This window comes from Toxorhynchites rutilus, chromosome 2 (assembly GCF_029784135.1).
Source record: "Toxorhynchites rutilus septentrionalis strain SRP chromosome 2, ASM2978413v1, whole genome shotgun sequence".
In the NCBI taxonomy this organism is placed as follows: Eukaryota; Metazoa; Arthropoda; class Insecta; order Diptera; family Culicidae; genus Toxorhynchites; species Toxorhynchites rutilus.
The window spans coordinates 116,279,810-116,304,779 of record NC_073745.1 but is presented as its reverse complement, the minus strand read 5'-3'; the positions used below and the strand labels follow the sequence as shown (position 1 = coordinate 116,304,779).

Genomic DNA, 24,970 nt, shown 5'->3' with positions numbered 1-24,970 from the left:
TGGTTGGAATATTTTTGGTTGAAATATGTGTACTATTTTTATGGGACCCCTCTCCATTCCAGAGAAGGGAGGGGTGTTATACCATTATAGAAACATTTCTCATACCCAAAAACCCTCACACCCTTTGCTTGAATAATTCTCGAGTTATGCAGGAGTTTGTGTTTCATTTGTATGGCAGCCCCCCCTTAGAGAAGAGGGAGGAGTATCTAACCACCGTAAAACATTTATTGCACCCTAAAACCTTAGCTTTTTAACCTAGCCCAGTCAAAAAGCAGCCCAGTTAGTGAACAAGTGCTGTATCTCATTCTATGAACTACAAAATATGGAAAGCAACGTCGCCCTTTCTCTCTCTCTCTCTCTCTCTCGTTTTTGCTCTACCCACGTAATATACTATTGAAGCAAAATCTTCAAAAAATACGGTTTTCACACCACTGTACGTATCATAGCCACTTAAATTTCACCTTAACGTCGAAAGGTTACATTTTTCTTGAAATAAGTCATATTTGAATTTTTTTTTCAAACTGTATATAATCGAGTCCAAAATTGTATATAATCGTGTCTGTCTGACCTGTATTCATAGGGAATGCAATTTGAACGCAATAATCATTCATCACAGACAGCTAAACAAATATCGTGTCACGTATAATTTCCTCAGTGTGTGCAATCTTATGTTTGCCACTCTTCTCGAATAATTTACTCGAGCGAAATCCCAACAGTGTCGCACCATTCCAGTGGCATCAACTCCGATAGCTTTAATCAACCGGATATTGCTCCAATCCGTAGCTGTTTTCTGTCAGGCCCCACAGCTCTAGGTCTTGTGAAATGGTGCTCTCTGTTCGCTCTATCGCTTCCGAGCGAAAGGTGTCAGCTGCCGGCACTATTCAACTGAATCAATTTGTCGTGACGAATTTCTCGCTGCTTAGAATCCTAATGACGAAAACGACACCGCAGATAGGTGGGTTGAAATCGGTGTCGTTTGTGTCACCTCCGAAATCAGCGATAAGCTTGCTGATTGGTTTCTAATCTGATTACCGGTGGCCCGTTGAAGTCGAAGGGAAGGAAGGAGCGCATACGATTGCTACAAAGTTTTCCCGAGCAGGTCAAGGAAAGAGTCGAGTCGATGTTTGTACACCAGAACGAGTGAAAAATTAAGCTCCAGAAAGCGAAGTAAAACAAAAACTTTGGACTGCAGTAAATTTAGTCAAATTTCCACTCGATTGGAATTCTCGGACCATGTGCGGGCTTCGAAGCATTAGAATGGCGCCTGTCCACCACCCGATGGAGACAGTAAATTTTCTTTTGGGTCGCTTGCAAAAACGAGTGAAAAATGTGGTGCAGCTTGGACAAAGAAAAAGAACCAGTCAAAATCACGATAAACACAATTTATCATAATTTTTCAAGCAAAATTGCTGGTGATATATTTTGGCGCTCGAGAAACATTTCATCCTTCCTCTCTCGCGCCGGTTGAGGGTACCCTGAAATGCAGGTCAACCGGATCATCGTCCCCGGGGCGTGCTTGGCAAACTTTGCTGTGGATTCTTCAATCACTTTAAGAAGCACTTCAAACCAGCCGATTATGGCACACCGAAATTTCTTCCCTCGGTGAACTGCTTTACGAGAATCCGCCACAGCCATTTGTTGGAGGAAATCCACTTCCGACAGCAGTTGTGATGAATCTCTGCAGGAAATGTACTCCAATGCATCACATAATGAGTGTTGGGGGTGTGCTTTAGAGAGGCCCGCTTGCAGCGGGGGATGCATTTTGACTGGCAAAATTTTGCGGGTTCCAAGGAGGCAACCATTGTGAACTTTACAACCAAAACCAAATGTGTGAAATGAGTAGCTTTCCAGTGGCGTAAAGTAGCGCACACAAAATAGGGGGAAACAAATTGGTTGGCGAGAAGTTTTTGAAGTGGTACTCCGCTGCCGGCTGCTGCTTCTACAATTGGGTTCAAAGAGAAGTTACAAACGTTAGCGCCCTGCTCTCGACTGTGCTTAGAAAAGAGGGGAGCCTTTTTGCGTAACTGGTTGAAACATGTTTTACGAGATCTCGGAGAAACAATTCAATTAAAACTAAATTATGGCAAAAGTTGGTCAATGCACTGCATTCGCTTTGACTGTGGCTGAAGTAAGCAGTGCAAATTGCTCCTTTTTGACGATAAAAGACGAACGAGCTCGACGGGGGTCTTTCCTGTACGAACCTCCAGAATGCAGTTATGCTATTGTTGAGCTGTTAATTTCGCTGATTGAGTATGATGTTGTAACTCATAAACTTTGGAATTATTTCTCATATAATGTAGCAGCCACCGGCGCCACCTTAATGCACCACTTCAACGGATATTAGAATGAGTATTTCAATCGCTCCTAACAATACGCTGACGGCGCGGAAATAATGGAAAATTGCATTCAAGTTGAGCTTCGCGTCCATTCTGCATATGAAGGGAGTATACGGAAATTATAACCCCGTATCGATAGAAGCCTCAATCAAATCTGTTTTGGCCTCCAGTGGTTCTGAGGTAAGGTGTTACGATCACATCAAACGCGAAAACTTGGAACCGACCGATTGAGACCGACTGAACGTGTCTGGCCGATGCTGTCCAGCACTCACTCGTGTTGGATAATGAGCCCATTGGGATCCGCATGACAGAAAACAGATTGGATTAAGCAGACAGATTGGACGGGCGGAAACGATATGAAGATGCAAATTACTGACACACATACTCAGGACGAGGATTTAATCATCCTTGGGAGCATAGTGGATAGAACCTCTTCGCTTGCGGTGTGGTTGAGAGGAGACGTGTGTGTGTATGACAGATAATGGCCACACATAATAATGAGTGATGGAAACTCCTAGCAGCGGTCAGTAATCGGGTGGATATGAATATGCAAATGAACGAAAATGATCCTCAGCGATACGTTCGTGAAATATATTACGGCTGCGGATTATAATAAGTTTGCTGGAAATTTTGACATGAGAGAAACATTGATAAACTGAATAACGTGGACAGTGTCAGTGCGTCCCATGGAAAATCGTCAGGAAAACCCCAATTACCATCAACTGTTTCAGTACAGGGTTAGACAGAATGAAAAATAGTAGTAATAATCTATCGCACCGACTTGTTTTAGTAAATATTGACAGCTGCTGTCATATGGAAAATTTGGTACTTACGTAATAGCGTCACCGGAGCCGAAATTCAATAGATAGCTATTTTATTTTTCACACGGGTACTCAGTTATCTTTTGTAATGATGTTACCTTGATGTTTGCACTGTTTTGTTGTTTTTTAGTGCTATAAAAATGCGTATTTGGGATTAGCGGTATTACGTATGACCGCCACCGGAGCGTCACTTCTGGTCTGCTTGCGAAAGACCGCCGCTTCCATCGCTCACTAGATGGAGATTTCGTCACCATTACATTGTCCCTAGAATAAATTTCATTACGAAAAAACAGGAAGCGGGTTATATATGTGGTATAACCGCAAGGTTGACGTAGGACGATCGTTGATTTAGTGATCATTTGTTTGAACTTGAGTCTGAATCCATTCTGAATGAATGAATAAATGAATATTTGGGGGACTTCGAAAACGAGAGCGTTACGTTGGAGGCACAAAGTTTTATGCATCCAATGTAGGATACGAAAACATTGAACTGATGGGGAAAAATAATCTTCAGAAGCTTTTCTGTTAACTGATTGAAAAATCACAAAACGAAATGCATTTGATCACAGTATTATATGAATAGAAAACATTAAAATAAACTCTTTCACTTGATTTTTTTTCAATTCCAAGGTGAACTGGTAGATTATTTCTCAGCAACGATGACATCTTTCCGGATTCTTCTCGAAGTCCTCAAGTGGTTAATGCTAACTTGATAACCACCAAACGGAAAGAGTTGCGCACGTGTATGTGTGCGTTGCGGCTGCTTCGAAGCCTCAAGCGGAACTAATTTTCGATGCTGTTACTTTCTTGGTCGCCTTTTCACTGGTATCACTCTCCTCCTGATGGATTCCATTCTGGCCTAAGGTGCACAACAAGGCTCTTGGTGACACCGTTCATAAGCGCTTTCATGATGAACGAAGTTAGCTTCACCACAACAGGAACAGCATGCTCCAATCGCTGTTCGATTATAACTGAGTGGATTTCCGAGCGGCGCATGTATGAAAGTATGAGCATGTATGAGAGAAAATATCGGTGAAGTGCACATTGTTACTCCGGTGTATTTCTCGTCGGGATATGCAAATAAAGCTGAATGATTTTTTTTAAATTGCGAATCGTAAAACAGTAAAACTGGAATCAGAAATCCACGATGACTACTTCCAATCGTGGTAGAAAATGAAATAGTCACGCTTACTACTACATCACCGGCGCCGACAACTGTACAGCCTTTCATCTTATAATAATTTTAATTTCAGATTTACAATTGAGCTCCCCAATTCAACTTATTGACGTAGAACTACGTCTTTCATGAAGGGTGCAGAAAACAGGTAACGTTTTTATGAAATAAAGTAAACGTTAATAACTATTTTTGTCGCGAACGGATTTTGGTAATTTACATACCAAACGAATCGGAAATTCCCTAAGATTTGTTTGACATGCTATACATAACTATCTCATAGTCTGTGTTCGATTTTAACGTATCTTTAAAAATAGGATTAAGAATTTAATATAAGGATTCAGTCTGTGGAATTATAGACAATTCGAGACGGTGATAAATAAATAAATAAAGATACAAAACTGATGAAAATTGGAAGCATTCCCATTCCCTCATACATTTGTTCTGTCCATTTGTGTGCTTTCCCGAACAGAGCTGTCAATAACGAGCAACTAATGACGAACAACGAAGAGGAAATCGTAAGATGTAAAGTCTCCATTACCAAAGGAAAAGAAGAAGAACGATGGGGAATATTTGTCTAGAGTATAAACAGTGGATCTCACTGAGGCAAACTTTCGTTCTTCGCGAGGAAATCGACTGAACAACATCGTTGCTGGGGGAGCTGGAAGGTGAGGGATCGAATGCAATTCTCAAGGCATTAAGGTTCTGAGTTACACAATTGTGTGGGGAATCATCAAGCTAGGCTATCGTCAGCTCACCGAGAAAATAAATGTTCTGGAATTTTGTCAGTGATTTGGACGGTAGAAAAACTCTCTCTACAAAGGATGATAGCTAAGCTAATCTAGACTGGCAACAGCTAATCTAGACTGGCAACAGCTAATCTAGACTGGCAACAGAAAGGGCTTCTGTCGAGAAGAGCACAAAACGGAATAAGTGTGTGTATATTTAGTTGCTTCGAGCCATCGATATGTGGACGTGCGTGCTTCATAACCCGTACGTAAAAATAGTGCATCTTCGCTACGCTGTAACCCCATTTGTAGCTGCTCCCGTGTGCATTGGCCCTGTAACGATGCAACAATCGCCTAATTTTTTATGCTCTGATCGACGATTGTTTTGTGTTGCAATTTATGCAGTCGTAATGATAAATATACACAAGGAGGGAAGATAGCGGGAGGAAAATGTTTACGCTAGGGTATTTGTAATGAATCTCTGCTGAGGCAAATATTCAGCCTTATTCCAAGCAGTTAACATTGTTTGTTTTCTGTCATCAATGCATTGCACTGACGCTATGGTGAAGCAGGTGTTAAGGTTGTGTACCAAAATTTTTTTTGGGGAATACCAAGTTATTCAATTAGTTATATTAAGTTATTAATTTATTTGGGCTCGCGTGCCAGTCGCAAAACTGCTTTCAACTAGGATTGTATTTGCGCTAATCTTGATCATAATGAAGCAGTGCTACTCTTTTCGAGGTTATGGAGATTAACAGATAGAGTTTATTTCGTTTATTTAGTCACCGAGAAAGTAAATGTCGTTCTAGAATTTTGTATGTGATTTGGTTTCGCTTGCCAGTAGCAAAAGTATCAAGAATGATTCATCAAACAACTATCGTCAAATGATTTTACAATAAAAAAAAACATTTCAGGGCGACCAAACTGGTAGAATGGCTATTTCAAAATTTTCGCAGCATCATAAAATAATATTTACACTTATAAACAAGCGACTTGAATTAAACCACACCGTAGTTCTACGTCAACAATGTGGTCGTGTCTTGAACACAACCTCCTATAATTTTTTTACTTTTTTAAAAAGGTTTTATTTAACTCGCCCTATAACATGTTTGTCTTTAGCGTTGTTCCACATTAAGAGAAATTCTTCCCTAATGACCGATTGATCCGAAATTTGGAACACACTTTTATCTCTGCAGTTATTATGAAACTGCGTATTTCTTGTTCTTGAAAATCTAAGATGGCAGCCGCTACAAGTTTGAAGTTTTGAACTTAAGTTTGAAGTTAAGAACAAAAGGCCAGGTTTATTGACGAAAGGAGAGTTCCTTATCCACGATAATGCGCGGCCCCATTCTGCTCGCGTAACTCAAGAGCAATTGAAAAAATTCAAATGGACTGTGTTCGAGCATCCTCCTTACTCCCCAGACCTCACCCCAAACGACCATCACTTATTCCCGGTGATGAAACAGGAGTTCGGCGGTCAACGATTCGATAACACTGAAAAAGTTGAACGCTACGCACTTCGCGCTCGGAATAAAAAAAAACTCCTGCCACGCTATGAAAAATGCCTCGAACGTTACGGCGATTATGCAGAAAAGTAGAAAATACAACGTAGATTATGAAAATCGCCTTGTTTTTTGTCCTAACTTTATTTTTCCGCGATTTCTGAGGTACTGAAACTTATTTTATGAACAACCCTCATAATACATTGGCAGCGAAGGGGTTAATGAGGTTTTGAGAAAAGATGTAGTCCGCTATTTTGTAGTGGCAGTCATCTTGGATTTGTATTTTTTCATAACTGTGTTCTACTAGTCAAGCTCTTTCATTTGATACCCATATTGATGGGGTTTTGGTAAACCCGTATTGATGAGTTTTTGAGAAAATATGTGATCCGACATTTTGTAGCGGCCGTCATCTTAGATTTTCAAGATCATGAAATACGCAGTTTTATAATGACTACAGAGATAAAGGTGTGTTCCAAATTTCAGATCAGTCGGTCAATAGAAAGAGATTAATGTGGGTCAGCGCTACGTCTGTAAACATGTTACAAACATACAAACGTATTACAGGGCCGTATTATAAAACCGTTCAATAAAATGTTGGCGATATTTGTTGCATTTCAAAACTGAGTTTGTAGAAGTGAAGAATCATTCCAGGGCCATAGTAGTGCTGCAATGCAGTCCTCATGGCTTTACAACCCGTTACGAATTTCATTATTGGCACAATAAACTGCTGGTTCATGCATCCCACATATTTATTTATAACCATTGCGACAGCGCAATGTGAGTTTAATTTATTTCAGAATAACTTGTTTGTTGGATATAGAATAGCCCTCAATAATGAAACACCCTTACTTGCGTTACAATTCGATTATCGGTAGGATATCCTGTTTAATATAAAATTCCATGAACTTTCACTGAAGAACAAATAATTCGCCCGGGACAACTCACTGCTCCCGATAATTACATGATTGTCGGCAGCTTATGACATATCGACGGGTTCCATCGGCGGGATGGAAGCTCAAATTTAACCCCATCCCCATTCCTATCCCCATCATTGCATCGATACTCACCGACAACTTTGAGCGTGACGAAATAGCTGCGCACCGGTTGCGTTGATATTTGGCACTCGTAGATGCCCGCGTCCCGCTTCTGGGCCCACTTGATCTGCAGCGTCCAGTCGTCGGTGTTTTTGTGATGCGTCGCCTGGAAGCGCTGGTCCGAGGTGTACGTGTAGCTTCCGACGGTCAGGATGTGGATGTCACGATGCCGTATCCAGGACACCTGGACAGCCACCCGAGAACGCGGGAACCGGGATCCGACATGAAAGAGAGAGAGATAGAGAAACAAGAAAAAAGGCGTTGAAATAATTTTTGTGGACAGCGGAAGTGGGGCAGCTGCGGTGGACCATGTTTGTGTCAACGATTTTGTTTGTTTGTGTGTTTTCATTTCAAGCTAACCAAACAATGATTGGCAATATCTGCGATCTATTCGTTCCGCTATAACATGGTGGGTGGCAATATTATTGGGACATGTATGTTTGATTTGTTTTTTTTTTCGTCAGGCACGGATTCGGCTGGAATGAAAATAGATTTTATTGCACCGGTAATGGATGTTTTCATTTGCAACCGACGAAGATTTGATGTGTGGTAGTTTTGTGAATTCATTTTTCATTTCAGCATTTTGTCATGGAGCGAATTCAACATTTTTCGTTGACTGACAGTTTGATGTTGTTCATCTGATGTTCGTGCCAGGGAGGAGAATAGGAACACAAACTGGAACTGTGGTTTTATTTTATTAGATGACATGACGTGACTGTTGGGGAAAGGATTAGAAATTCATGGAACATTGCTCGAGCAGATGAAGTTGCATATGACAGAGCACGTGCGGTTGGAAAGAAGATTAACAACGAAATTTCCCGAAAATCTTTCAATTCAAGTTTAGATTATTTTAAAATGGGATTCCCAATTTTGGCGATTCCAGCGTGTCAAGTTGGCAAATTGGAACCTTTTTATGTTAGCTACCGCAGGATGGAGTCATATTGATATTCGATACATTAGTAATTGTAGATATACAATCTAAGGATGTATGTGTGTATGTATATAATCTATATATGTGCGTACGTGTGTTCCTCCACTCATATTTGTCTAATTTCCCTATTTAGATCTTCCAGTTTTTGTGCGTCCAGGTTTTATTTTTAGCATAATAATTGTTAAGATCAGACATGCTGATTTGATCGGAAATCTCCCAAGGGGGGACATGAAATTAGGAAAATCGAAAAAAAAGTTTTCGATGCCAAATGACTTCGATTTTTTTCACGTAGAACGACCTTTGAGTGTTTTGACGCACCCCAAGATCATGTCCGATTGAGCTGAAATTTGGCACAAGTAATTTTTTTGGGCCAATAAACAAAATGTACATGGTTGGTTCTTTAAATTCGATGATGAGATTTTTTCCATACATCCATTGCCACCCTGTCTTACATTTTTTTACATATTCTTCAAACAGGGTCCTTATATTTGAGAAATAATAGTGCCCAAGTACTTGTTGAACATTTTCTCTTGCTTTGCGATGAGTGTGATCGTGGATTTCTTTAATTTTTTTCAATTGGTCTTTTTCATTAAATCTTTCTTCTACTTCCATCGGCGCATAGTATATTTTTGTGTTGCTATAAGAAAGATGCTCTTTGTACGTTTCTTGTATTAATCCAATAATTCTCGTAGGCAGGGTTGCCAACAATAATTTTCAAAAAACCAGGAAGAATAAAAATAAAAATCAGGATAGCTCACATTGGGTTGTACGGAAATTTTGTGTCAATTTTTGAGGAAACAAAACAATCATTTTTATAGAAAGACATACATTTATAGGCACAGTTTTGTTCCACCGAGAATATGTTTGCTTTCTATTCGAAAACTGTTCAAGGTATTTTTATGCTGTCCAAGTTCTTGTCCTCAGGTAAGTTTTACAGGGATCTGAACCTGTGATAATCTGTAGATGCAATTCACGATGACGGCATTGAGTTCTTTGTGAAGCGAAAATCTTTTTGGATTTACAGGTGGAATTTTTAGAATGAAAATTAAAAATGTTTTTTTTCCGTATCGAATACATAATTTTACGTATATTTCTATGTAATAGAGTGACATGTTTTTCGCGAATGGCGACAATTGTAAAACAAAAATTGTATCAGATATAATTTGACATAAAAATTATTAACAAATGATTAAGTAAGAGAAATATGAATAGTAAACTTGATGTTTTTGAATGCTAGTCGTAGTCGACTTAATTATTATTTATATTTCTATCACGCCAAAGTCAAGCTTCAATGAACGTCGACAGAAATTAAATGCTTATTTAATGCTTTGATAAGCATGAATCGAAAACGCGGATCACTTTGGAATTGATAGATAATAAACGAATGAACAAAATGTGGACCGAAGCGTTCTTTATGAAGATTATTATGATAGTTGAAATTTCTAATCAGTAAAACTTTGTATATTTATCGCGTATAATTTTCATTCAGATAAAGTGAAAAGTACAATAATAGATTTTTTGCCCTCAATATATTAGATTTGTAATTTTTAGTCATTAATAGGAGCAATATAGCTTTGACACAAAAATATTCGTCTGAGAGCTATGAGTATTCATTGTATTAACAGAAACTCTACTCAATACATCAACGAAATTGTTAGTATTGCTTGGTTTGTATTTTTAGGTTTCAATTGTGGATTTCCATCTTCTTTGTGATATTGTAAAAGTAAATGGCTGATGTTCAGTGAAAACAGTTATTATTTGACTCTTTATACAATTCCTTACATTTTTCTAACTCCATTTGATTGCTTATGACTCCTTCTCTATTGTTGAATAGTTCTGCTCACTAGAGCTCAATATTCTATTGATAAATATTACAGGTTTTTCTGTTTTTTGTGCAAGTACGTCAAATGTAGCGTCATTAGATATAGCGCTTTTAATTGTTTTGATAGCTTGCTAACTTCATGGGTAAGATATATTCTTGTGTTATTATTTTCCTGTTGTCAATATCATTCAAGTACTTGGTTAGTGGTTTCAAATATGTGCATATTTGTGGAATGAATTTTCTGTAATATTCATTAAATCCCAAAAATTCTCTGAGTTCCTTGATTGTTTTAAATAGTAACTTTGTTTTTCCATATATGATGATATCGTCAATATATGCAAAACATATTCTATTCAGATGTCCACGTAATATTCGATAGATGGCATGTTGAAAGATTTCCGGCGCATTCTTTAAGCCAAACGGTAATCTTAAAATAATCGTATTTCTCAGTTGTGCTAAATGCTGTTTTTTCAATTTCTCTTGTGTCGAGTTTAATTTGACGAAACCATTTTTTTTTTCAAATCAATAACTGTGAAGTATTTTTGTCCTTTCAATTGGGAAATATACTAGGGTAAATGATCTTGGTTTGTTCGATTTAGGGTGTTTTCACGCAACTAATAAATGCAAATCGATTTTCATGAAAATCACATATTATCAATACGAGTTTGGGTTTGTTGAAATGTCCCATGTCTCTAGTTGTTAATACTACCATAAGACGTTGAAATTATTCAATTTTTTTATGTTTTGAATGATTTTCCTCAAAGAGAAATTATGATCATGTTTTGCCCGGTTTTAAAAATCACCATTTTTGAATGAAAAAAATCGAATTTTAGTAGATGTTGCATTTCTCGTTGTTTGAGTTTACTGCCATCATATTGATCTAATCATAATTTAGGCTTTCTTCAGAATATTGTCTTTTCTTGGGCATTTTAAAAGTGTTCACCTCAACACACTCAACCAAGGAAAACTTTATTTCTGCTATGCGCGAAGGACACAATAAACAAATTGCAGTGCGCCAAGCGGTTGCCATAGATATCATGTGGACAAAACAACATTAGTGAACCGGACAATTCATGATCAGAATTTGGGTCATCGAAATGCGTTAATTACATGGTTTAGCTACAGGGTGGGCCATTTCAAGTGGAAGGATTTGTTTTTGCAATAGCAAAGTAACGAAGTGAAATTTTAATTTTTTTTTTGAAATTCATTTATTTTGGTCCAAGGAGATTTGTTCTAACTACTTTTTGATTATGATATCTCGTAAATGACCCCCTCTGGCCTTGACCGCAAAATGTGCCCTTTTTTCGGCATTTTCCATCACTTTGCCCAATGTTTCGGCCGATATGGCAGCAATTTCTTGTCGGATATTATCTTTAAGTGCAACCATTTGGTTTACCAGTGTATACCTTGGATTTTAAATATCCCCATAAAAAAAAGTCAGGAGGCGTCAAATCAGGTGATCTCGGTGGCCAGTCATAATCGCCGTTTTTCGATATTAATCTTCCGGGGAACATTTCGCGCAATAATTTGGTCGTGGCAGCCGCTGTATGGCATGTAGCGCCGTCCTGTTTGAACCAGTAATTGTCCAATTCATTTTCACGAACAAATGGCAATAAAAAATCGGTTATCATTGTCCGATAACGCTCCCCATTCACGGTTACCGTTGCTCCATTTTCGTTTTCAAAGAAGTACGGGCCGATGACTTTATCGGCATAAATGCCACACCACACAGTAACTTTTTGGTCGTAAAGAGGTTGCGTTTCGATGAATTGAGGGTTTTCAGTAGCATATTTGGCATATAATCGACGTATAGTGTTGTCTCCAGGCGATGTTTTAACTTTATTTTTATTTTTCCACGCACGTTTAGTTAACACAATTGAGAAGTTATTTTGAATGTACAGCTGAACAATTTCAGCGCGTTGTTTAGGTGTGTATTGTTCCATGGTTAAAATTGTCAGTGGAAGTGGAAGCATCTGGCAACCCCATAACTTTTGACATCTCTGTCAAAAGTTATGGGGTTGCCAGATGCTTCCACTTTAAATGGCCCACCCTGTATGTAGATCTGATACAAATGGTGTGCAAGGATGATGTTTACAACACTTGTAAGTGTTATAATCCAGAAATGGTCTGAATACGTGTGATGATATTTATGATATTCGAACACCATTTTATATTTTTAAATCTGGCTGGCATCGACTTTCTAGGCACAAATAACGGGGAATTATCTGGTGATTGAGATTTTCTAATGAATCCTAGACAAGGATAGCTCTTGAGTTTGTTCATTAGTCTCGTCTCATATTGTGTGGTGGATTATAAGGGTTTGTATGGATAGGAAAATCCTTATTTCTTGATTCTTTTTCTTGCTGGAATAGTTTTCATGAGTTCATTATGAATTTGAAATAATTAAAAACTTTCGTTGATTGCTTCTTGAAGTTTATACTTCTCCTCCTCATTCAAATGGGATGTTTGAATCATATGCATTGCATCAGAATCATTTTCGTCGTATTTGAGGATTAGTTTTGTTTTGGGGAGAATAATAGTGTTATTATTGGTGTTAATAATTGTACCTATCGTATTTAATTTACTCAAATACAAAAAATAACACTCTTTTGAAAGTTTCACCTTATGTAGAGTCAAACGTGCTCTTTAAAATGCTATCAATAATTTTTTATTATGTTTGCCCCAAAAAGAACGACAAGCAAATGAAAAGGTCGTGTTTTCGGGGAAAAACATCAATAACTTTGAGTAGCATTAAGATACATACAAGTTATGTGCCGTAAAATGCGTGGATTGGAAAGCTCTAAAGATCAATCTAAAGATTCTACAGTTTTGATGTAGAATTTTACATATAAAAGTTAGAGCAAAAAAACCTTTTTTTTTCATGGTAACCCTAACTCAACCTAGAGAAAAAGCGTTATATCGGTTATTTGAAGAGATAGAAAGAAATATTGTTTCACAAAGTTACATAAAATAACCAGAGCTACAATATTGTCGAACTATATTTACCTCTATCTATAAAGATAAGAAAATTAGATTTTTTATTTCATCGACAATTTTGGTCACTCTATTTTTGATAACATAAAAATGAGCGCTCTATTATATGTAACAACTTTGTCGAAGACAGTTTTTGTCTAGAGAATCACTGTCGAGCTCTAGATGCTAATTTCCACTTAAATGCTCCTCCTGGACCATAGTGCATTGTAATCACATGATGATATGTTTTCTCAAGTGTCTTTGGGTCATGGTCAACCTAGTAATAAATCACCCAATTATGCCGTTTAATTCGCGAATATATGCCGATACAGTTTGTATTTCGTATTGTTCAATTAATGGCTCTGTATTTGCATTGCCGTATTTCAGAATTGTAGAAAATATAAGTTAGTTTAATCGAGTCGTAATGTATTCATAAAATTCTTGATTACTTTTTCCATGTTGTTTCGCTGTAATGATCTCATATAATAAATGTTCAATTTTCTTTTTTCATCGAACGCTTCAACAAGTATCTATGAGTGAGAAATTCGTTTCATAATTATTTTTTGCAAGTACAAATTCACATGACATCGAGCATATACGAGGTGTATCTTGTCCCCAGATCGAATTTAGAAAACTCCCTTCGAGCCCGAAGAAGACAGCCCAATGTGCCGGTGAGAGATGTGTTGGCTCGGTTAGACCTTGATTACATGACCAAAATATATGTTTTCCTTAAAGCTATCGATCTTCGTGTGTGATTGTCCCTATGTCCTTTACATCCATTGCGAGCAATTGGCCCCCAGCTATAAACAGTAAAATAAGTTGAAATGTAAATATACAATAGATATACGAATAGATTGAGTGTGATCATCAACATTGTAACAATTCCCTTATATCCCATCCCTTTCCTGAAAGAATATGTCACCCTTCTAAACACGAGTAAACCGCGAGTAACCGGTTTTCCACCTTACATAGAGTTAGGAAAATTGTTTATGTATAGTTTAAAAAAAGAATTTGGCTCCTTCAAACTTATAACTGAGCCTATAAAAATAAGCGAATTAAAAAAAGCACTAATTTGAGCGCCAAAACAAGATGAATGAGCAGGTTTGCAACCAGAGATGCCAACCTTCCTGATTTTTCAGGATTTCCCAGACTTTTTAGCACACTCTCTGATATCTTGACGAACACTCAATTTATCCTGATTTTTCGGAAATGATCTGGATTTTTCCTGAATTTTTTGTATTCTTTACATTATTTGTATTAAGTATACTAATTTCTATGCCAATGGTTTCTGTCACGAAAGTTCTCCGGTTCGCACTTGTATATATCTTACATTACGCTAAACTTTGTACTTAACTTTTTTTATCTCTTCCCTCAATTGTTTCGTGGCTTCCAAAAACAGTGCTAGAAAATTTCATGAAACCAGATTGTCTGCGAATTTATGAAATTACAACGAGATACGGTTTGAGGAACGACATGGAATAATGTGTATGTAGATGTATCCCCAGAGTTATTAATGTAGGAATACGTTTCAGAGTGTAAAATTACTCAAGAAATTTTTTTTGAATCCACAGTCAATATAAAACGATTTTATATGTAATTTGTTCGTCTGATTCAAAGCAGAATAAACGTTAATGATGGGACTATGGTAAATATATCCATAACCGTACTAAATATCATAAAAATTAGGAAAAAATCAGCAAGTCTTCCACAGCTGATATGCTTTCCTCATTTGTTCAGTAAAGATTTATTCCAAAGCATGGATGATGAATTCAGTGGAAATTTGAATATTGATTTCTCTGCAATTGATTATAGTGATGCTATTGGTTTTTCGGAAAAGTACAAACGATCAAAAAGTTAGGTGAAACACTAGCATTTCCGCTTATGCGAGGATTTATACAATGCTTATTATTTTTTTACATGTCCGATCTTTGCCCGAAGGAGGATATACTCTGTTTCTGGAGGGATTCGGAATGGATTCCGTATTATGAGCTACTGCCAAGCAAAAATCAGGAAATAATGAAAATAAAATTCAGGAAGAAATCAGGATAGCACGTATTGGATTATCTGGAAAGCTCGTGTCGATTTTTGGGAGAACAAAATCATTTTTAACATTGACCGACATACATCTATTCAATTTTATTTGCAAAGTTTTGTTTCCACATTTCCATTTTTCATGCAGCCTCATAATTCTATAGGATAGATTGTTTGGTTTCTCGTCGGAAAATGTTCAAGGTTTTTTATTTTGAATTGGAGTTTTTGCCCTCGAAAGAATGTTGCAGGGTCCTGAACCTGTGCTAATCTGAGGGTGTAATAATAGGTTAATTCAGCTGCTGAGATAGGACCTCCTAGCCGAACTACAAAATAAATTAATTTGTAAATTTTTGAGACATGAAGTCTAATTCAAGACGCCTCTCACGTAGACTATTTCACGAAGTATGTCCTGAATCACTGCCTTGAATTTCTCCAGTTGCCAGCAATATTTGCGGGTATCTATCGATTACTTGGCAGAAACTTATACAAAATTCTTTTCCAATCGCACCAGACACAAAGTATGAAATGTTTCTATGAAGGTCCGACACACCTGTCTTTATTCCTTCATAGTTTTCGTATCAAACACGTATTCCATGTAACGGAGAAACATGTTGTTTGCAAGTGATTGAGAAATCTTGAACGAGAATTGTCGAAAATAATTTGATATTATAATGACGAGTTTTGGTAGAAGTACTAGGAAATTTATAGTAAAAGGAAATTATCAATCAGAAGGGACGAATAACGAAGGGACTGATAACGAATCAGATAACAATCAGAAGTTTGCCGGATCAGCTAGTTTCCAATATTTGTTTTATTATGTTGAACTGTTTGGTTTCATAACTGAGAAAACTTCTGCTTGCCCATTTTTAATATTTCCACAACTATACAATATAAGTGATACTAAGACAATCATTTTTATACACCGATGAAAGTCTCTTCGAAGGCAACTGTTTCGCAATTAATGACATTTTTAATACAGCGTCTCTACTGCAAGGTTTGGGACTAATGAATGAATTCAGTTATGAGGTCAGTTGCCAAAGATTATGCAGGGACGACACACTATTTAAATGTTTGAAATTCAAATTTTGAATTTGTGTGTTTAAGTAAGTATGAGAATATTACATTATTTTATACGGTTTTAAGTAATTTAAACTTATTGTAATGGAAAAATCAGAATCATCATGAGCCAACCTTCCTGATTTTTCAGGATTTCCCTGACAAAAAGCCAAAAAGGCTCGCGTCCTGATATCCTGACAAAGACTCGCGTTTACCTGATTTTCCAGAAATGATCCAGATTTCTTCTGATTTTAGTACATTCGTCATTCTGAGAATGAAAAGTATCCGTAAAAGAACTGAGATCCCTGTCAAAATTTTCCTATTTGAGAAGAGGAACTGTCATAATAGCTCTCCAGTCCGCGCATGTATAATGCCTACATTTAATTAAATTCCCGTGATTCAAAGCTGTACCTAACTTTTTTATCAATATGTATGAATCGACTAAATAAGCTTGGAAATAAGTGGAAATCCTGAATTGTTTTCAATACACAAACAAAACAGTGCTGGATAATTTCATAAAACCAAAATATCTGAAGAATTGAAGAAATAATAACGAGAGTTTGAGGACCCACATTATCTTAAATGATGTGTATGTTGTTACCGTTTAGGAAATAATTAGATTTAAGAAAATAAATAAATAAGTTTTATAAATTATTATGTATAGAAATAAATTAGAATGTAAAGTAGGTTTACCATAGGACATAAGTTAGCAATAATAACACGCACACACGCATATACACAAACCTGGAGTCAAGCGAAACACCATAAAGCCACAATGGCTCAAATGAAAATGTAGTGGTTTAGAGAAGCGGCATACGACTTCATAATTTGGGGAAAAGGGAAGCACTACTGGGTCTATAATAAAAAGCTCTTTATCCAACAATGAGCACACAAAGTGTCCATACTGAATAAATTAAATTAAAAATTCAAAGCACTTTGGAACTGCAGTTTGAACTGAACAGGTAAAGAGATTTTAAGGATAATAGAGCTACACCCAGTGGTAAATTTGTATTTTCCTTTCCCCAACAGTACCCAATAGAATCCGCTAAATGATTAGCACAGCAAAAAATAGGTGTCATCGCTAAGACAGGAGTCGACGAAAAACTCGGACTCGACCAACTTAAGTCGTCAACGCGCCAGAGACTCGCAGCGCACTCTTGCCGGCCAGCCCCGGAAAGGACACACTACAGACTCACACTCACACACCCTATAAGTTAATAAAAAAAATAAAAAATAAAAAAGAAATTCTAGTGTGTATTCAATTGCGAACTGAGTCCTTGATTTGTGCACGGATGTGTAATTAGCCGATCTTGAGCCTCGGCGTTTCAAGCTCGAGCTAGTCAGCGAAAAGAGGTCTTGAGAACCCATCCTCAATGGCCCCCGCGGCCTAGAACAAGGATCGAGGGTATTTGGGATTAACCCTTCTGGCTGATCTATTGAGGGACAGGTAACAATGTAAAAGTAGCCGCAAAATTATTGATGGAAGAATACGTTTCAGGGTGTAATATTATTCAAGAGAAACATTTTGAATTGAAATTGTAATATGATAATCTATATGTTTAAAAATGGATTTCTGTCTGTCTTTCAGTATATCTTTCTGATTCTTATGACCTCGGAAACTACTGAACCGATCGACATGAAAATTGGTATGTAGGGGTTTCAGGGGTCGGGGGTGGTTCTTATGATAGTTCAAGATCTCTTCCCCATTTCTAAGGTGGGGGGGGGGTCAACCATACAAATACACAAATTTCAGCATAACTCGGAAACAAATCAAGCAAATGGAACCCAATTTGGCAAGTGAAGGTTTCGGGGGGTACGAAACATTTCTAAGGTGATTTGAAACTCCTTTTCCCCTCTCTAAGTGGGGGACTGCCATACAAATGAAACACAAATTTCAGCATAACTCAAAATTTAATCAAGTAAAAGGAACCAAATTTGGTATATGGAGTGTCAAACCACCATAGAAACATTTATTGTCTCCTAAAATATACCCACTAATTTTAAAGGGTAGATTAGAAAATCAATCAATGAACAGTTCTGCGATTGGACCCATTAACGCGCGCTTAGTAAGAAAACGTGGATGTGATAACGAAAAATAAATTTTGGGTGGGACGAAGTATGTCGGGTTAGCTAGTATTTTATATATTATTTGCTCGTCAGGTTAGAACATTGAATGTTGAAACTATAATAATTACAGGGAAACTTCGATATAACGTACCCTCGATATAACGTCATTCGGTATAGCAGAAATGGGGGCATAGTGGTCACCGTCCACATATCGCTACAATTCCCGTTTTTCTAAGAATATTATAGTTCAACTCATTGTTGTTCCAGATTGCATACGGCTTTTACTATGAAAATTCAAAATAGTACATTTTTCATCATTACAAAAAAAGGTGAAAAATCGAAAGTTTTTTTAACTCCAAAACTATAGTACTTACAAACTTTTGGTCAAATGGAATGTAAGAAATTGTTTAAATTTTCATGTAAAAATACATAAATAAAATTACACTTAAATAAAACTATTTTAAAAATTGAAATTATTTTTTTTCAAAAACTTTTGTTTAAATACTCATAAAAATTACCAAAAATTACAGTGCTTTTTTCCCAATGTATGGGAGACTTATTGGTAGTTGTTTGGAATATTCATATATTAATGTTTTGAGAAAAACAAATTTGAATTTTCAAAATAATTTAGTGGAACAATTTTGTTTCAAATTAATTTACTATTTTTTTAAAGAAAGCTTGGATAATTTTCTATTTTTTATTGTCTGACCAAAATTATGAAGTGCCTATAGTTTTTAACAGGTTTTTTTTTAATTTAGTGTTATTTTCAGATTTTTTAGAAAAAAATAACTTAAAAACTTTAAGATCTATAAAATTTTTGTAATTAAATAAAATATAGGAATAAATTTAATCTTTGATGAAAAAATATAAAGAAAATATGTTGAAAAAAAAATATTTAAAAAATTGAAATTCATTTTTCTCAAAAATATATTTGTTTTTAAATTCCAAAATTATATTAATAGTCCATACAACTACCTACAAGACTTCCATACATCGAAAAAAGTTTTTTTTACAAGTAAGCGGTAATTTTATCCATTTAACCTCAATCAACAGTATGAAAGGAAACATCATGAGAAAGATTCGCTTAATTTACTAGATAGATTTTGTCATCATTATTTCCTAACTCTATTCAAACAGCATCACTATGAAGTAATATGAGTTATGTTTCTGAGTTTTTTTTATTATGCTTCGATATAACGTACAATTCGATACAACGTACAATTTTGAAAGAGAAATGTACATTATATCGAAGTTGCCCTGTATATCTATAATCGAATCAAATTACATAAAAAAACACTAAACAAATTCATCTACTGCTGATATGCTTTCCTCATTTGATGAGAGAAGATTCATTTCAAAGTCTACACGAAAAATTCAAAAAAAAAAATCTGAATATGGATTTCACTGCAATTCGTAGCGATGCTGTAAGTTATTGGGGAAAGTTACGAACGATCTTGTGCTCCCGTGGCCGAGTGGTTAGCGTCATAACTAACATGCCGGGTGTTCGGGTTCGATTCTCGTTCTGGTCGGGGGAATTTTTCGTCAAAGAAATTTCCTCCGACTTGCACTGTGATCACGCGTATTCTAGAGCTTGCCACTCAGAATGCATTCAAGGCGTGTTATTTGGCATAGAAATCTCAACTAAGTACTAATAAAAATGAGTAATACTACGTTGAGACGGCGAAGTTCCTCTAGGAACGTTAGTGCCATTGAAGAAGAAGAAGAAGATGAACGATCAAATGATACCTGCAAAATTCTTTCGATGACAAACAATTTAACTCTATACAGGCAAACATTTTTTTTTGTGCGGGGGATAGGGACCGCACAACAAAAGTCGCATGAAAAAAATCGTGCAAAACTTCACCAGCAGCTTTAAAAAATCGTGTTCGGTACATATTTTGAAAAACCTTTTTTGTGCGGTAGATAGGGACCGCATTAAAAAAGTTTCCCAAGAAAATAACTCAAATCCACGCCGTTCACTGTTCAATTTCTTTTTGTTTCCCTGCTTTGCGATGGGACAGTTTGCCTTTTCGGTTGCGCATGGCTGTTTTGTGCTTTTAGTTGCATGTCAAAACGTGTTGCTGTTAGAAATCATGTAATGCAAAAACTTAGAAAAACTTTCGTTTGATGAGAGGAGGGGAATGATTACAGAAGTGGATAATTGAGACGCAAATATGCTTTTTTCGCACTGAAATGCATTTAACCCATCGAAAAAAAAAAAACTAAATGGACAATAACTTCGGCAAATATGCTTCTTTTCATACACCGCACAAAAAAAAACCGCACAAGAACATAAAATCGCACAAAAAAAATCGCACAAAAAAAACGGCACAAAAACAGGTTTTACTGCACATAACATAGCACGAAAAATAGGAGAAAACATCGAAAACAAAACATGCTCTGGAAGGGTAGAGTTTTAAGGCTGCGTGAAAGATGGCGAAAGGTTGTGGAACAAAATAATAAGAATTTGGAATGTAGAATAAAATTGGATATATGTAAGTCTGCCCATAAAAAAAAATGCTTTTGTTTTCCAAAAAAATGACATGACCACCCCGATATGAGCCATCCTGATTTCTTCCTGATTTTTATTTTCATTCTTTCTGATTTTTGAAAGTTAAAGTTGGCAACCCTGCTTATGGGTGACAGTTTTCAACTGACTTTATCACTTTCACGCACCCATGGTTAGCGATCGTTGTTTATCTTAGTTAGCATCTTTTGATCTAAACAAAAGATAGCATTCGACATGCGTTCCGCATTTGTTATTGTTACTGATCGTATTTCGATACATTAGTAATTGTAGATATACTATCTAAGGATGTATGTGTGTGTGTGTACAATCTAAATATATATATATATATATATATATATATATATATATATATATATATATATATATATATATATATATATATATATATATATATATATATATATATATATATATATATATATATATATATATATATATATATATATATATATATATATATATATATATATATATATATATATATATATATATATATATATATATATATATATATATATATATATATATATATGTGTGTGTGTGTGTTGTGCTCCCGTGGCCGAGTGGTTAGCGTCATAACTAACATGCCGGGTGTTCGGGTTCGATTCTCGTTCTGGTCGGGGGAATTTTTCGTCAAAGAAATTTCCTCCGACTTGCACTGTGATCACGCGTATTCTAGAGCTTGCCACTCAGAATGCATTCAAGGCGTGTTATTTGGCATAGAAATCTCAACTAAGTACTAATAAAAATGACGGCGAAGTTCCTCTAGGAACGTTAGTGCCATTGAAGAAGAAGAAGAAGATGTGTGTGTGTGTGTGTGGGTGTTCTAACTTATCACAACTTATAACATATGTCCTGACGAACCTAACATCCGGTATGCTCCTCTAAAGATATAATTTATCGATTATTTCAACATCGTTACCTGAGATCGAGACAAAACGCTTCTGACTTTTCCGGGGGATATCATTTCTAAATTTAATATGTGTATCAAACTACACTGAAAACGCTTGTTGAAAACGAAGAGTTATTCAAATAATACTACGAATAACAACTCGATAATATTCAATGTGCAAATTAGCGACTGTTTCTATCCAACATTGGGGTACCTTAACAAAATTTAACCTTTGTTGACAACCGCTGTCATTCATTCATTCATGCAGAAAACTCGCAATCCGTTCACAATTTCAAACTAAAGTTTTCCAACGGAATGAATCAAACATTTGTTGGATTCAAAAGTTCTCCAGCTTGATTTTTAAAGAACGCTTGGGAATGGACAAATGAATGATTAATTTATTCTGCTACGGCTTGTGGGCTCGTTCATTTCCAATGAATTTGATTGAGTCGTCTGTGTGTCCGAAGTCGTTCCAGGAGGGAACTTCAAATCTCATCCATCAACGGAGGAGGGAACAGGAATAGGGTTGTGAAAACTGTCAACTCCGAGCCGAAAAAGCGGACCGCCCTTCTGCTTATCTCGCAATGCCCGATATTTATCTGAAAAATCTTCTTTTTTCCAGTGTTTGTTGTACGCCCTGCTGAAACTGTTGATCGTCGTCCATCTCCCGCATCCTTTGTATGCTGTGAAGGGAAAATAAAATGTCAAGTGTCCCCGCCGAACACCGTCCGCTCGATAAAGCATAAATACTGACAGCGGGACATCTAGAGCTGGAACGGGAAAAGCAAAGCATATCCACCCTCCCTCGCTCATCCTTCTCTTGCTTCTTTTTCGGTCACCGGGGTACAACTCGGAAAAGATCCATCCCTGCTCGCCTGAAAGGAAGATGGATCTCATAAATTTTTAAAATCCATTTCAATCTAAGATTTTGATGAATGGAACTTTGCCAGCATCCGCTCTGCTCGTGCGCCCGGCCCGACCCGGTCCAGACATCAGATTATGCGAAACGGGATGAATCTCACCCACAGCAGGATGGATGGATAGATGCAGAAACGTTTAACGAGCGGGCGTCCGTTTTCCGCAGCAAATCTCGCACACAAGAAGGAAAATTAAGCACTGCTCTCAAAGAAAGGTTGATAGCAACAGCGAAGCAGCAAAAAACCTTTTCCTTCCACCCCCAATCGCCCTCGTTGTCGTCGTCTTCGCCACCAAAGTGCACGTCGGAAGTGGCGAAGTTATAAATGGCATCCTTTTTCTAATTTACTGACGGGTTTCTATTTTCTGTGATAGATAGTGTTGATAGTCAGAGCGCAGCAAAGGAGTCTTCCATAACCCTCGGGGGTTAGTTATCGGGCTGCCGTTTAATTTATTAGAATTTTAAATCCCGAAAATATCAGACTGTGAAATATTGCAGCCATGGAGTCAGTCGGTGGCCTCATAAAGATACACTCCAGGAGAACTGCGTGTATCGGCGAAAATGCACTTGAATCGGCTTTTAAGCGGTTCTACTGGCAAATTTGAATCTCTTGGTGTGGTTATCGGATAATGAACTGTATGCCGATACTCGAATGGACACTATGACACACGCCTGGGATGTCAATCGGCTGACAAATGCGTAACAGATATTCAAACAGTCGCTCGGGAGCAAACAAGTCTGCATATATTAGTGTGATGATTCGATTGTTGTTTGTTGAGTGAGTTTATACGGCTGAATAGTGGAATCAATAAACTAAGACACTTTACATAGTTGTGCAAACAGATGAGGTTGAGGGAAAAGGACATTAATCGGATGCTCGTTAGAATGTGCAATTAACATTAGTCCCTAGGATAGCTGATGCGTGTTAATTGATTAGTATGTTCAAAAGTGAGCGGCATATTGTTAATTAGTTTAACGTGGAGCTTTAAGTTAAAGCTGCGCTGACTAGCGATGTTCTTCAATTATAGCACTTTCTGGGAAATTAGATTCTGCAAGAAATAGTTCTATCCGCAAATCTTTGTGAGAAAACACCTACTATATTTGAAGGAAGCTAAGTTGACCTCTGCTTTGATGTGTACCTTGCTGTGCTTTATAGATTTTATGGAGGAATCTTGCTCACATGTATTGGATTGGTTGTCATAATGCCAATTTTCTTGTGAAAGTTCGATTTTATTTTCCTTTTAACTATGTGTGCTTATTAAAAATACCATGTTTGATAAATCATGTCTTAACAATATTAAATGTCCTCATAGAGAACCAATGTATTCAAAATAAAGACATGTCTTCACATATCTAAAATTATTATTGTTTCAATGGATAGCGTTAGAATTATTACTTCTAATTTCCTCTTCGTTTGTGCAAACCGCAAGGCGTTCCCCTAACACGGACTATATAATCGAGAAATGTGGTGAATTCGTTGCTGTAGCTCTATTTGATTGGGGTGCGTCTATAGTATTCGTAATAAAACAATTCTTCTTTTTATAGCGAATCTGTTTCCATTTGTTCCTACCCTATGACAGTTCGATTGTTAGTGTTTGTGTGATGGTCGTTTTGTGCTTTTTTCCACCGCTAGTGGTATGTATGATGTGTGTTACAAATAATCAATGTTTTATCAGGTTTTTGTTCCTCGTGATAAAAAGTAAGTGACGATGAATAAACTTATACACCGTTCTGAATCATATTTCGGACACTTTGTTCTAATATCTTGAAATGCTCAATGCACTGATGATATAACTATCAAATTAATATCACAATTGCTTCTTTAGAGTAATCCCTTGGTTTCACTGTTATTTCACATGAGAACTACATTTGAATTATAACATATCGGCAGAAATCTTACAACACTACTCATTATCGTTTGTGTTTGACATTTAGCGTAAGCACGTAAAATTTACCCGTTCATAAATATTCAAATTTCTCCCGTGTTTCATCATTTCTCATCATTGTTAACAGTTTACTGTAATTGCTTGGTAAGTGTTTCGCAGTTGACTATAAAATATAATCAAGTGTAATGTAATTTTCGTTCAAAAAATTACA

General features: G+C 36.6%; 1 protein-coding gene across 6 annotated transcripts in view; it reads right to left on the bottom strand.

Moving 5' to 3' along the window:
* LOC129765356 (hemicentin-2-like) overlaps positions 1-24,970 on the bottom strand; it is a 958,618-nt gene that overhangs the window by 94,248 nt on the left and 839,400 nt on the right. For all 6 annotated transcript variants that reach the window (XM_055765587.1, XM_055765588.1, XM_055765589.1 and 3 more), the window contains one exon: positions 7,629-7,839. In XM_055765587.1, the coding sequence (XP_055621562.1) occupies positions 7,629-7,839 (211 nt within the window). The remainder of the gene's footprint in view (positions 1-7,628; positions 7,840-24,970) is intronic.